Genomic DNA, 13,547 nt, shown 5'->3' with positions numbered 1-13,547 from the left:
ATCACGTAAATTCATATGTAATACAACCGAGAGTGATTCTCGCGTTCGTAATCTCTTAGCATCCTTTCTTCGAATAGATGAAATCCCCAATTTCAATTTTACCCTTATTTGCCCTCRATATATGCAGCGYGTGTTTCCCAACTTCAATTTTATTACAATTATGCCATGAATTTAATCTGGATCATTGATTAAAAAATAAATGGTTTAGATTAAGGTTGCATAGGTTGTATGAATGGTAGAGGGTGTATAATAACACCCCTCTATACATATATATATATATATATATATACATACATATATACATACATATATATATATATGAACCCAATCCCCCCTAAGTCTAGTGATATCATTTTTTGGAGTATATATATATACTAGAAGGGTGCTCGCACAATGCAACGAGATATATCTTTATTTTAATATTTCGTTTTATTTTTTTGTCTCTGTTGATATAATACGATTTATATGGTTTTGAGAAAGATAATGTTTTTACGGTTTAATGAATTAATTTATTTTCATCTTAACAATAAAAATTTATAAAGATAATGATTTTGTTAGAACTCAATAATTATCCCAATTATATTTTAGATTTTTTATATTTAAAATGATATGTTTATCATATACTTGATTATTTTTATTTGCAGTTAGTTAAACGAATTCAAAAAATAGAGTTTTAATAAGTTGTATTTACGCACAATTACTTGTAATCTTAAATTTTAAGTAATTATGCATTAATATACAATACTTCATACATAAAAAAAATATTTTTTTAAAAGCTTTTGTCAAATGCTTTATAATATAGTGTAGATATAAATATATGTATATAAATATATTTCTCCATTTTATTGAAGATGTTTTTTTTAATTAACGTGGATTAAAGTAGTTTCAACCTTTGTAGCCAAGCTAACCATTGTGTGGTATACCTGTTTAGATAACTGCTGGGATACCTATTCGACGCGGTTTTAGCCTTAAAAACGCCTAAACTCCCCATTTTCAGTATTCATCGCGACTCTTTAAGCATACAATGGAAGAAGAATCTCCTCGAATCGCCATAATCGACGCAATTCCATCAGCTGAGGAGTTTATTTCGCAAATTGAACCTAAAAACGTTCCTGTTGTAATCTTCTAATCCGTAGATGAGCAATTTATTTATAAACTATCCGTCTGATCGTTGTTACCGATGTTGATTTCCTTTTTCTTTTGGCTGATTAAAGGTCTTTCATGGATGCGTCAACGACTGGAAGGCTTTCAGCAAGTGGAATCCCTCGAATGGTGGTCTTGATTATCTACAGGTTTGTCTTCAACCGCTCGCCTAGTTTTTCAGTTTCAAAGCTAGGTGTATATAGTTAACCATATTAGGAGTTTGGACTGAAGCGATAAGCGACAAATACATGTCGATTCTGTCATAAGTCTCATTGCTTGATAGCGGTGTTGAGTTATTGTGTAGGAGTTTATTTTCAATATTGCCGATTGAGGGTTGGGTTTGGGTGAGAATGAAAGTTACTCCACTTTGGATCAATGCTAATTGAAGAGAAACACTAGAACACTCAAATCCCTTCTTTCATTTCTCACCTTTAACTTCTATTCTAACACGATCCTTCGTCTATTAATCGATAGGTATGAAGAGTTTTACAGAGTGGGTTTTGAGGCAAAGTTACCTTATCGACAACAATGTCTTCTTGACATAAGTCCATTTTTTCTGATCGGTGTTCTTACATTAACTAGCAAAGAGTGTGGGAGTTGATAGCTTGCAATTGCATATCTCTTGAAAGAATTCAGGCAATACTACTCTAGGAATTTAAGCGGTTAGTATAGGTCTGATTAAGGTATACAAAGGAATCCAAATTTTATGTTGCTGATCATGTTTTTTTCTTTCTCAAAAGAAAAAGGATACATCTACTAGTTGTGTGCCTATGTGATGTAGAAGGATGTAAACATTTATTATAAAATAAAAATGGAAAATTAATGCCACTGGAAAAATAAGATCCGAAAATTTATGTTTGAACATCATATAAATTACATATATCTATGATCATAGACATTAGTTCATTTAAAATATGATAAGATATCGCTCGAAGTATCTATCCATGGGCATGTCCTGTAATAAAATGCTTAATGATCATAGTTGATAATATCGCCATAAGAACGATATATATAGAAGCAGCTCCGTTGATTTGCATAACGGAAAGATTGCATCAATTAAACATCATTCGATTTGGCTTTATCAATTTAGGGGATGGCTATGTCATCACATGTGAATTAAACTTTTGTCCATTTGGTCTTCATCTTCATCACCGACCTGTAATAGAAAATCTGAAAACCATGGATCAATTAATGCTCTCATATTGAGAGTTAAACCACATCTTTTTAATCGAATACCAAAGAGGTGACATCCGTAGGCTAGAGTCTACAATCTATGTTCGGGTTCCATGACTAACGATCGTCAACACATGTCGAAAATCACCACTAATAACCATCATCTTTCCACCAAATGAGAGTGTCACCTTTATGATGTCTTGCGTTGTTCGATCGAGTGCCTTCACCACTTGCATCTTTGCCATCGACATTCGGTAGAGATGGTTATTTTTGCATCCTGAAGCAGTAAGTAGTTCTGCTTTATTGTTCTATGTTGTACACTGAGTTATTATCAAAATAGAAAAATCCATAGTATACATATATCGGGGGTAAACTTATTAATCTTAATGCGGAAGTGTTCAATGAGTTTGAATATGGTCCTTATGGACATTATAATCTTTCTACAATCTATGGGTAAGAATCTCGATTTTGATTTCCCAAAAGTAATTCCATATGAGAAGTTACAATTTGGGGTTTTCCTTGAGGTACAAGAGTACTCCATAGTTGTGAAACCAGACACTTGTGTGTTCGACTCGCATAATTCTAACCAGAATTCTGCATATGATGAGATCATGAGGCATGTGGGTGATGATTGTTTAGATTTGGCGAATGACATGTCAGGAAGAGAACGACTCACATTTGATTCAAGATTTTCTTCATTCTTGACAATAACTCTGTGCAACATAAACCAACAAAGCAAGACTACTCAATTGCTTCGGGATGCAAAAGTAATCGTCAAGGAAAAGCGTAGATGGCTAAGAGGTACATGGTGGAGGCACTCGATCGGACAATGCAAGATATCATAGGGGTAAGGCATGCCTTGTCGGTAGTGAGATATGACATTCGAGCACAAATTGTAGTCCCTAACCTCCGAATATCATCTCTTTGATATTTTGATTAAAATCATGCAGTTAACTCTCAATATGAGAGCAATCACTGATCCATGGTTTTGTGATTTTCTATTATGAGATGGAGATGAAAAGTGGTGGACGGAAGCTTTATTCACATACTTATGACATGACCGTTCCCTATGCTAAAAAAGCTAAATCGAAGGATGTTTCCCATATGTTTGTTTGAAGATGAAATGCACCCATTCAAAGTGAAGTTAATGAGTATTTCGTCTAGCTTAGCTTTTTCTTAGGCATTTCTTGCAGCTCATGTCTGCATATGGACCTTGCGAGTAAACATCTAATGATATTTTGAATGCACATATGTGGATTTATTTCATGAGTGAGGTCCCGGGTTCGAGCCCTAACACCGCTTCTCTGCCAATGGGATGCATGTGTGATTTATATTCCCTAATGAGTTAATGACCGCGGACCGGTGCAATGGGGACGCTCCAGAGGGTGGAGTTTACAATTTTTTTTAAAATTTCGGATTTCCTTTTTCAAATGAAGAGTTGTATTTTTAATTCTCGGTTGAATAGAATTTGACATCTCTTGGGTACACCCCTAGTATATATAAAATTTAAGGGGGACCCCTAAATTTACGAAGTTGATCAAGTGATGCTGGTGTCCTACAAATACTACAGGGAAAGATTTGTTAAACGTCTCAGCTAAAAAATATGACGATATAATTTGAACATGTCGAGTCCATCACTAAGGCGGATGTGGGTTAATAGAGAAGCACTTTACGAAATCAAGGATGATGCACATCAACTATAGTGTAATGCTTAGCGTATTCATTTTTTTTAAACTTAACATGACATCCCTCGACCATGTCTTGTTCTTCACTGAAACATAGATAAGTGTCCATGGTCAAGTTTATTTATAGTCCTGCTTCTATTAGTCATGTTCCATATGAGCATCTGGCATGCTTATATTATTATTATGTGTGGTATGGGCTTGAATATTTGTTCAAATTTACCATTTCTTATATATATATATATATATATATATTCATGGATATGTAGGGACTAGCTGGGTCGTCAACCGTGGAAGTGATGCTGTCGAAATCTGCGCCGGTCTTCTATGGAAACATTGGAAACCATGAGAGGGTATTTTTTTTTTTTGAGATTTGCATGATTTTGCTAAATATCTAAATAACTCGTCACGGCGCGTTATGGCACTGAGGCTTGGCTTTGCCGCCACGTTAACCCATGTGACTCCACTCTAAGGCTTGGCTTCCGTTGTAACGCGTTGTGGCGTCTTATGGCGTGCTATTTTGCAAGGCATGGGTTTTTTAATTAATATTTTTAAACATTTAACTTGAGGGATACATGCTAATTATGTACGACACCTGAGACTTGTATAAACATTAAAAAGGAACATAGAAACTAAAACCCTAAATAGGTAAATCCTTGCTCTTATTCCCGTGCACGAAGATTCCAACATGAATCCTCTGAAAATTGAAGAAAATAGTGAGTAGAGACTCGACAGATTTAATCCCGATTTTGCATGTTATCATTTTCTTATAAGTTTGATATAGATGGCTCTTCTTTTCTTTTTAGTATTATAACTCTACATGAATTTAAATTGTTCTATGGGGTTATTCAGAACACTAACACACACAAGTGTACATATACATACAAATGTGTATGTGTATGCCGCCCTGGGTCACGTCTTGAAGACGCCGTAGCCTCACCGTAACTCGTAAGGCTTGAGGCTTGACCTCGCCTCCACACCACACCTCACGTCATTTAGAACCTTGCTGAATATAGAGTTTATGCTTTTGGATGCCACTTACTGCGTGTTTTGTTCCTTAAATAGGTCCAGTTACCTTTATCTACCTTTATTGGCTACTGCAAGGATGTTTTTTTGCAAAGCACGGAAGGCCATGCTCTGTGTTCCAGTACAGAGATGCTTTTGCCTGCCAACTTTGAAACAGGACAAGACGATCCGCTGGTTGGAGACATTCGTCAAATATATTTAGCGCAGGTTGCTATTTGGTACAATCAGATGGGTCAATGATAAATATGTCTGTACTTTTGGTTTTTAAGAGGTTTCACTTTTCCATTGTCGCAGCAATGTTCTACTACCATTTAAGTGAAGACATTGGATCTTCTCTTATTAATTAACTTGGGGGCATCTATGTATATGCATACGATGCAAAATATGTGTATACTGATATAGGTACCAATTATGAATGTCGAGAAAGAAGAGAGGGTTCAGTTAGAAAGTCTTATAAAAGACATTCAGACGGTATGCCTATTATCTTTTCTGACTTCCCGGGTGATCTTGCCACCGGAGATCATCGTATTTTTGACATCTATACTTGCTTGATTTGCAGCCTCTATTTTTGGAGACGAAGACCTTGGCTTCTATTAATCTATGGATGAATGGAGCTCAAGCAAGATCAAGTACTCACTATGATCCACATCATAACCTTTTATGTGTTGTCTCGGGAAGCAAACAAGGTGTCGTCTTGTCGGTTATCAATGCCAAAACCTTTTAAATACAACTATGCATTGAACAATTAACATGTTAGAGCATCTCCAACAGATTCCACAAAATGGAGAAAATAGAGCTTTTGGGGATTTTGGGAATGTTCTTTGCTCCAACAGATTCTCCAAAACCAGTAGAAACTTTGAAAATTAATATTTAGAGATGAAGAATTATATTTTTATTAGATGAAAGGAATATTTCAATAATACAATCAATGTTGTAATCTCCAAACTGGAGAATCTGTTGGAGTTGAATGTATTTTTGTTTTAGAGATTTTGAAGTTCCATTTTCTCTTTTGGAGAAGTTTTGGAGAATCTGTTGGAGATGCTCTTACACGGGGAGTTTATCTTGAACCTCATGGTATAGTTTCATAAAACATAACACCTTATGGTGCACTAACATCTTTTTCTTCTTTCTTGTTTGGTTAGTTAATTTGTGGCCCCCTTCATCCAGTCCCTTCTTGTATCCAATGCCTTTGCATGGGGAGGCTTCAAACCACAGGTATTACTTTATAGGGCTGGGTTCCGGTGAGAATGTAAATTATGATGAGAAGGGTAAGAAGGGATCTCCACCCTTGGATCAATCCTATTTGAAGAGAACCACTAGATCAACACTAATGAGACACACTAGATCATTCCCTTCTAAAACGCAATTCATGGGTTGTTTTGGGATTAAAAGTGATCAAGGGTCCAAATCTCTTCTTACACTTCTCACCTCTTCTTACACTTCTCACCTTAACTCCTACTGATTCTTTGTCTTACTTTATATACATGAAGCCGATATTTATGTTTCTCTTCTACTCCTTACAAAGTCAAAGTACTTTGTAGAAATGAGTTCTAGAGTTTGGGTGTTCATTATATAGTTTGTGTTCTACCAGCGCTGTTCCGATGGATGAACCTGATATTTCTCTTCATCCAAGAGCAGAACACTCAAAAAAGTATGTGCAGAGGGTGATTCTCCATGCAGGTGATGCACTTTTCATACCTGAAGGATGGTAAGATTCGAAAAATCATGCATTCCTCTTCTAAATTTTGCCTGTGAAGTCTCGGTTGATTTTACTCTCAGACATTGGAGACAGTACTTTTTTACTTATTAATCTTAATGCCAAGAATAATAACCGAGAACAATTTGATTATAGATAAAATTAGATCAGTTTTTGTGTTACAGAGTCGCACGCAAAAGAATTCATCAGTGACCACCTCATTGATAGATACTCTAGATCTTTTCACTTTATACATGACTTTCAATGATGATCTTCTCAGCCTTCAACACAGTGAAGGACATTTTTGAATGAAAAGGGGTTTCAACTTTCAAGTAACTTTGACAAAAATTATTTATAAGGAAAATAGTTTAGGATAGAGGTCAGGTCTGCGTTCATCCCACCCTCCCCAGACCGCCTCCGCGTGAGATATATTAGGCTCGTTTGGTTTGGATAGTTGGGATTCTTTAAAAATTGATGGGGTGAAATAATTCAGCAGGGTTATCCAAATTCTGACATAGAGCACAAATAGTTTAGCTTGAACCTTATGTAGAATATGCACAATCTGAGGAAGCCTCGAATCATTCATTTCTTAACCACTGAGCTAACTATTTTCGTTCCGTGTTTCTTAATTTATATCTTTTGCCCAGGTTTCACCAAGTTGACAGTGAAAGTTTAACTATTGCTGTTAACCTCTGGTGGCGGTCTGAAATGATGTCTGGCATGTCAGAACACATGGATTCGTATTATCTGCGCAGGATATTGAAAAGGTATTTTCTTCGTTTCTTGTTTTTGTTTTTACATGTTCTATTAGCATACAGGATCTGATGTTTTTCATTCGTTCCCTGTTTCATGTCTATATCAAACTGGTAATCTTCAAGACTGACAGACAAAGAGATGGTATACACTTCTCAAATAGTTTCTATTCTATTTAAATATGTATTATGTCTATTGTCAACTTTAAATATAAGTTTATAGGTTTATTGTAAAGCATGACTTGTGTATTTTGTTTTTTTTATCATTTGTCTTCCCAGTCATGACTTGTGTATCTTCTTTGATGATTTGTACAGAATCGGATGCTGGGAAAGACTTTCCCTTGTGCGAGTAACAAGTGTTCTTATGAACAATCAGGTTAGTTAGTATTGTTAATATTTTATATCTGTTTGTTGTATTATACTACCATCGGCTGGGTATTTACAGTGCATCATAGATGATAGGGTGCAAAGTGTAGCCCTATGCAGTAAATATCATGGTTTTAAAAATCGTTTGAGGCGTATACCTCAAGGCGAGGCGTCCCAAAAACGCACCTGAGGTGGTTTGGACCCTAGATGAGGCTTACGCCTTGGTCCAGTGAGGCGGTTTGGTGAGGCGTGAGCCAGTGTCGAGTTGTACGCCTCGGATGATCTGCTTTGATAATGGTCTTTTGGCCTTCTTTTATAAGCTTTATGTTAATACTATTCTCTTTTATAGTATGAGTCTTATTATTTTAGCAAACTAAAAGTTAAAGCCCAATGGCCCTAATGTGTTGTGTATTTATAATATTTTAAAACCCAAAAACCACTGAACCAGCACCTCTTGGTAATTTAATATTATAATATATACAGGGGATGTTTCATTTGCAGACCATCTAACTCTAACAAACTATACAAACCATAATCAAAAGCTTATATTAGGAAACAATAGAGATATTTATGGACAATTCTCATGATTCATTAATTACTATTGAGATTCATTCATTATATTCATGGTGTAAGATTAGGTAACAAAATGAAACAGATACTTATGAATCTAGATGGACAACTAAGATTGGTTTATATGGTTTGTTAGAATTGGATGGATTGTAAATGAAACGTCCCCTATATATACCCAAATGTATATATATTTGTGTAGTATATATATACATATTTTGGTGTATATATATTTCTGCCTAGTTCTCGGACTTCCTTGAGGCTATCGGCTCGCCTCATTGCGGGAAAATGTCTTGAGGCCCGATTCAGCCTTTTAAACCCTTGGTAAATGTAATGGTATATTGGAACTGCTTCTTCCGTAAATACAACTGTATATTTTCTTCTTTCCCTTTATCTATGGTGCTGGTGATAATCTATTGGCCTTTTGATTTATTATTTTCGAATCATTAACGAAAATAATTTATTACTTGGTGATATATTTACCAGATGACCATGGCTGCAGTTTGGGCGCCAACAGCAACATCAAGGTTTCTGTTGGGAATAAGTTAAATGATGGGAATACGCTACGTGATCTAGAACCTTCTGCTCTCAGATCTCTTCATGAACTTGTTTCTTTAGTCCATGATCGTGTCAATGCTGCTGATTTGAGTAATGCAGTGGATTCAATATCTGATATGGAGAAAACTGGGCCCAAGAAAATTGTGATATCAGAATTGTATCACCTGGAGGATGACCCAGTTGCTAATATTTTTTGGGCTCTTGAACCACATAATCTTCAAAAATTGGTCCTTGCAATGGTGGTGAGCCCTAGCTTTTTTCCTAAATTGTGAACGGTTCTCTGAGTTTTATGTTGGTTTATGTTGCCTGTCATTCTAGCCAGAGTAAGGGGCTGTTTGGTTATTGTGTGGACAAAGTTGTCTGTGTGTATTAATTTATCTGCATAGATTTGGAAGGTTTTTGTTTGGGAGGGGTTTTTCATAGATGGAAGTAGGGTGTTTTTTTAATGGGGAAGAGAAGTTCGTTGAAAAACTGGGATTTCTGCATAAAGCTCCCCCTTAGAAGCTTACTGAATAAGCCACTTTCTATATCGTTAAGCCATTACCAAAGAGTCATGTATAGTTAACCGAATAAGTTGCGAGTCTTAAGCCTATTAAGCTGCTAACAAACAGACCCTCAACTCATATTTTTAATAATTTGGTAGATATTTTGTAGCAAATTAAAAAAATAATGTCATTCAGAGATTTAAGTCCCACTTAGAAGTGACCTAACGATGGTTTTATTTGTTAGCATCACTTCCCAAGAACATTGGAGGCTTTAGTATTACACTTGATTTCACCGGTTGGAGCTGAAGTTCTTACTCGGAAATTTGATGAGATGGATCAGGTAACTAATGAAGAAGAAAGGTAAGTATTTGTACCATCCACAGTTTGTTTCTCTTTATCCTCCTCCCCTAACCAATAAATAAGAAAAAGAATTATCAAGATTAAGGTTGAATTTTGATTCTGCTGCTTCCAGGAATGAATTCTACCGGGCATTTTATGGTGTATTTGATGATCAATTTGCTGTAATGGATGCACTTCTTAATGGAAAGGAGTCATTTTCTTGCCAGGTACAACATAAAGTTTAACTATTAGGTCTGTTGGAGTCCCACATCAGCTAGACATGGACCATTTCTCCTGTATATTTGTTGAACCTCCCTTTTCTCCTTGAGGCTCTTTTGGAGATTAATATGAGGTTTTGGCATATTCTAACATGGTATCGGAGCTCCACTCTAGGGACTCGACACTCTTACTAGCCCCTTCTTGACACCTTAGGACAATCTGTGTCCATCTAGCCTTGGGGCATGTTGGAGCCCCACCATACTTGGACCATTTCTCCTCAAGGGCTCTTTTGGAGATTAATTTGAGGTTCCGCATATTCTAACATGGTATCAGAGACTTGCCCCCTCTTGAGACCCTGGGACAATGTGTCCATCTAGCCTCTGTTGGAGGGGGTGTGTTGGAGTCTCACATCGGCTTTACTTGGACCATTTCTCCGGTATATATATTGGAACGTCCCTTTTCTCCTCAAGGGCTCTTTTGGAGATTAATCTGAGGTAGCCCATATTCTCCCACAAGGTGAATATCATGTTGAGAGGTGTCGCTCTATCATCTCGTTTATAGTCTATGTTCCTGGTTGAGTTCCATGTGCATTTTCTTTTTGCTTGACTCGTGCACTTGTATTCAACTACACATACAAGCATTTAATTTTCCTAACCATGACGGTATTTGATTTAGTTGGGATGTTCTGTGTAACATGCTTTTTAACTTGCCACAGGCATTTAAGAATGTTATGGATCGATTTTTGGGAGTTAAAGTTCAATGACCAGATACATCAGTGGAAGAAGACATTTACTGAAATTGGTCCCTCGAGTGGTCACAAAAATGCGGATTGGTACTTGCAGGTGGAAGCCTTTTCTCTGCTCCAGTACACCCCTACATGTGAGTTTATAGGTTCATATTCTCCCCTCCCCAGACACCGGACCAGAAATCCACCCTCTTTTCCCCGAATCTACTAATTTTTTCTGCTGATTTAATCTCTTGATTAATTGTGTCTTGTTAGTTCTAAAATGATTGTTAATCTTGCATGATCACCAGGAAATACTAATTTCTAGAACAGAGGTATGACTGCATGGTTCAACATGCCGATGCATTATGGGATCCGTTTTTATATCAGGTAAACCGTTTTCGATACATTTTAGGAGGTTTGTATTGTGCGATTTCGTGGACTTGTGAATAAAAGCTGCAATATGGTCGTCCCCCGATTGCATGGAACGATCATTCAAGTTATGAAATTTTTAAAAACATAGCCGTTGATGGTTCCCTTCCCTTGGGTAAATTTGAATCTTCTTTAATTCCCTGTGATCCTCTCTTATTTTCCTTTTGATCTTGTTACATTTCTGGTCCCATCATCTCCTTTATATACTGATACTTATTACAGATTATTTAAAATAGAGAAAACGAGGCTTTTATTTTCTGTTTTGCTCCAACAGATTCTCTATATGGTTTTCAAAAATAAAAAAAACTTTAAAAAACTTCAAGTTCAGAGAATTCTCTAAAACTTGATATGTTGCGAGATTTTTTTTATTAACCTGCGTATCCAATCCGCTATGCGAGCCGACTAATTTCACGGCGACACCTGCTTTGTGGGTAGCCCCGGAGTCACCGCATTTGAACCTCTGTGACCACAAGGGGATTTTTATTTCTCCTTGGATTTGAACGTGGAACCTCCAGGTATTTTTGACCTTTGGAGCCCAAAGCTCAAACCAATTAGGCATCACCTTTGTGGTTAAAGTTAATTTTGTATCCACTCTACCAATGAAAGTGTATCATTATTATACTATATATTTTTTTAAAGGTGAGATGATAATTTATAGAATATTTTAATAATATAATGAATATTGAAATCTGTAAAATGATAATTTGAGTTAAAATGTTATTCTTTTTATAGATTTTAACTTTTAGTTTTATATTATAGAGAAATTATAGATAATCTGTTGGAGATGCTCCCTGACCATCTGACCAAAAAGACCTAGTTTTTTATGAAAAGGTGTCCCATGCTATACGATGGTCCCGGCAAATTGTGACTGTAATACCACAATCCTGATAAAGTTAGTGACCCATAACAGATGGAATATTTCACCACATCCCTAGGTCTCAACCAATACGTCACAACCCGTGTGGTTAACGTATGGTTACTTCTACGTCTACTTTTGTATGATTCATCTAAAATTGTTTGCTTATTCAGAATAAAGTGTTCCTTTAGCATTTTTATTGGAATGATACTTGATTACTTAACTTGCAATGAGAATCCAATGGAATGTTTTGGTTGGGTTCAATGTTAGGAGCAGTGTACAATGCACATTGTGCAACTACTTTAAAGAAGAGTTTACACATACTGTGTTGTGGAAGATGTTCTGATACATTACAGTTACAGGTAAGGTATAGTACACTGTTGATGACAAAAGCATTGAGGAAGTTTCAACTGGAAAGTGAGTCGTGTAACAAATTCTATTTAGTGTACGCATAGTTTCTTTTTCCCAAGAAGTGCAAGTCTTAAATTCTCCACTTTTTACCATTATAATTAGTGAGCTACTAATATTGTTATGTTAAAGATGGGTAAAAACAATAAAATTATGATACCTTTATTACATTGATTTGAGAGGTGATATAAATAGAAACTAAGTGGTTGTTTACTAAACGCTTGCTCGGTAAATATTTATTTTACCTTATCCGATAAACATGACAAGAATTGAGAAGTTTATCCGATAAGAACGATGTGAGAGTAACGATAAATTGTGGCATATGATATTGTTTTAATGGACTAAAATCTTACCCGTAAGTTAGGAACTGTTTACCAGACACGTACCTAGTTACCCGGTAAGCGCTTACTAGTAAAATTCGACATTATAATAGCATCGTTTGTAACAATTTACCTAGTAAGCCTTAACTATGGTAAGAGTCATCAGACTTACCAAGATAATGACAAAACAATGTGACTTGGTAAACACTTAAAAAGATAAATGTTTGATAAACGAAGTGTAGCAAGAGGTAAGTATTGGGTAAATGACCCTAAAATAAACTTTGTTGTATATTGCCTTTGAAAACCTAAGGGTGCGTTTGGTTTGCAGGAATGTTTTTGAGGGATTTGGATTCCTAAGAGGGATTTGGATTCCATGGGATTTGGATTGGATTGGATTTGAAATCCATTCCTTTGTTTGGTTTGTAGGATTTGTAGTATTGAGAACTACAGAAATCGAAAATTATCGAGGATTCCTCAATCCAGCAAATTATCGAGAACTACAGAAATCGAAAAGGGGAAAGGGATTCACCTGTTGACCGACGGAGGCGGCGACGGAGGCGGCGACGGAGACGAAGGCGACGGCGACGGAGACGGAGGGAGACGAACGGCGACGAAGGGAGACGAACGGCGACGAACGGAGACGAACGGCGACGAACGGAGACGAACGGAGACGAAGGGCGACGAAGGGCGACGGAGACGGTGGGCGACGAAGGGCGACGGAGACGGTGGGCGACGGAGACGGTGAGCGACGACCACCTACGGAGGCGGCGACGGAGAGGAAGGGCGACGGCGACGGTGACG

General features: G+C 36.7%; 1 protein-coding gene across 3 annotated transcripts; it reads left to right on the top strand.

Annotated features, from left to right (window-relative positions):
• Window positions 1–953: 953 nt before the first annotated feature.
• Window positions 954–11,294, top strand: LOC112505831 (tRNA wybutosine-synthesizing protein 5). Of its 3 annotated transcripts, XM_025109854.1 has the most exons (16): window positions 954–1,117; window positions 1,215–1,292; window positions 4,268–4,351; window positions 5,064–5,231; window positions 5,427–5,495; window positions 5,584–5,710; window positions 6,167–6,239; window positions 6,616–6,732; window positions 7,368–7,487; window positions 7,599–7,617; window positions 7,788–7,848; window positions 8,892–9,205; window positions 9,693–9,808; window positions 9,921–10,014; window positions 10,722–10,885; window positions 11,042–11,294. In XM_025109854.1, the coding sequence occupies exons 1-15, from the start codon at window positions 1,025–1,027 to the stop codon at window positions 10,767–10,769; spliced, it is 1,581 nt and encodes a 526-aa protein (XP_024965622.1). In that variant the 5' UTR covers window positions 954–1,024; the 3' UTR covers window positions 10,770–10,885; window positions 11,042–11,294. The 3 variants fall into 3 exon arrangements, with proteins under 3 accessions (XP_024965622.1, XP_024965624.1, XP_024965623.1); XM_025109856.1 differs by lacking the exons at window positions 7,599–7,617; window positions 8,892–9,205; XM_025109855.1 differs by lacking the exons at window positions 10,722–10,885; window positions 11,042–11,294 and having other exon boundaries at window positions 9,693–9,788; window positions 9,921–9,999.
• Window positions 11,295–13,547: the final 2,253 nt, after the last annotated feature.

Source organism: Cynara cardunculus (genome assembly GCF_001531365.2).
Source record: "Cynara cardunculus var. scolymus isolate 2C chromosome LG 2, CcrdV1, whole genome shotgun sequence".
NCBI lineage: Eukaryota > Viridiplantae > Streptophyta > Magnoliopsida > Asterales > Asteraceae > Cynara > Cynara cardunculus.
The sequence above is the reverse complement of the archived record's forward strand: the minus strand, read 5'-3'. Positions and strand labels throughout refer to the sequence as shown.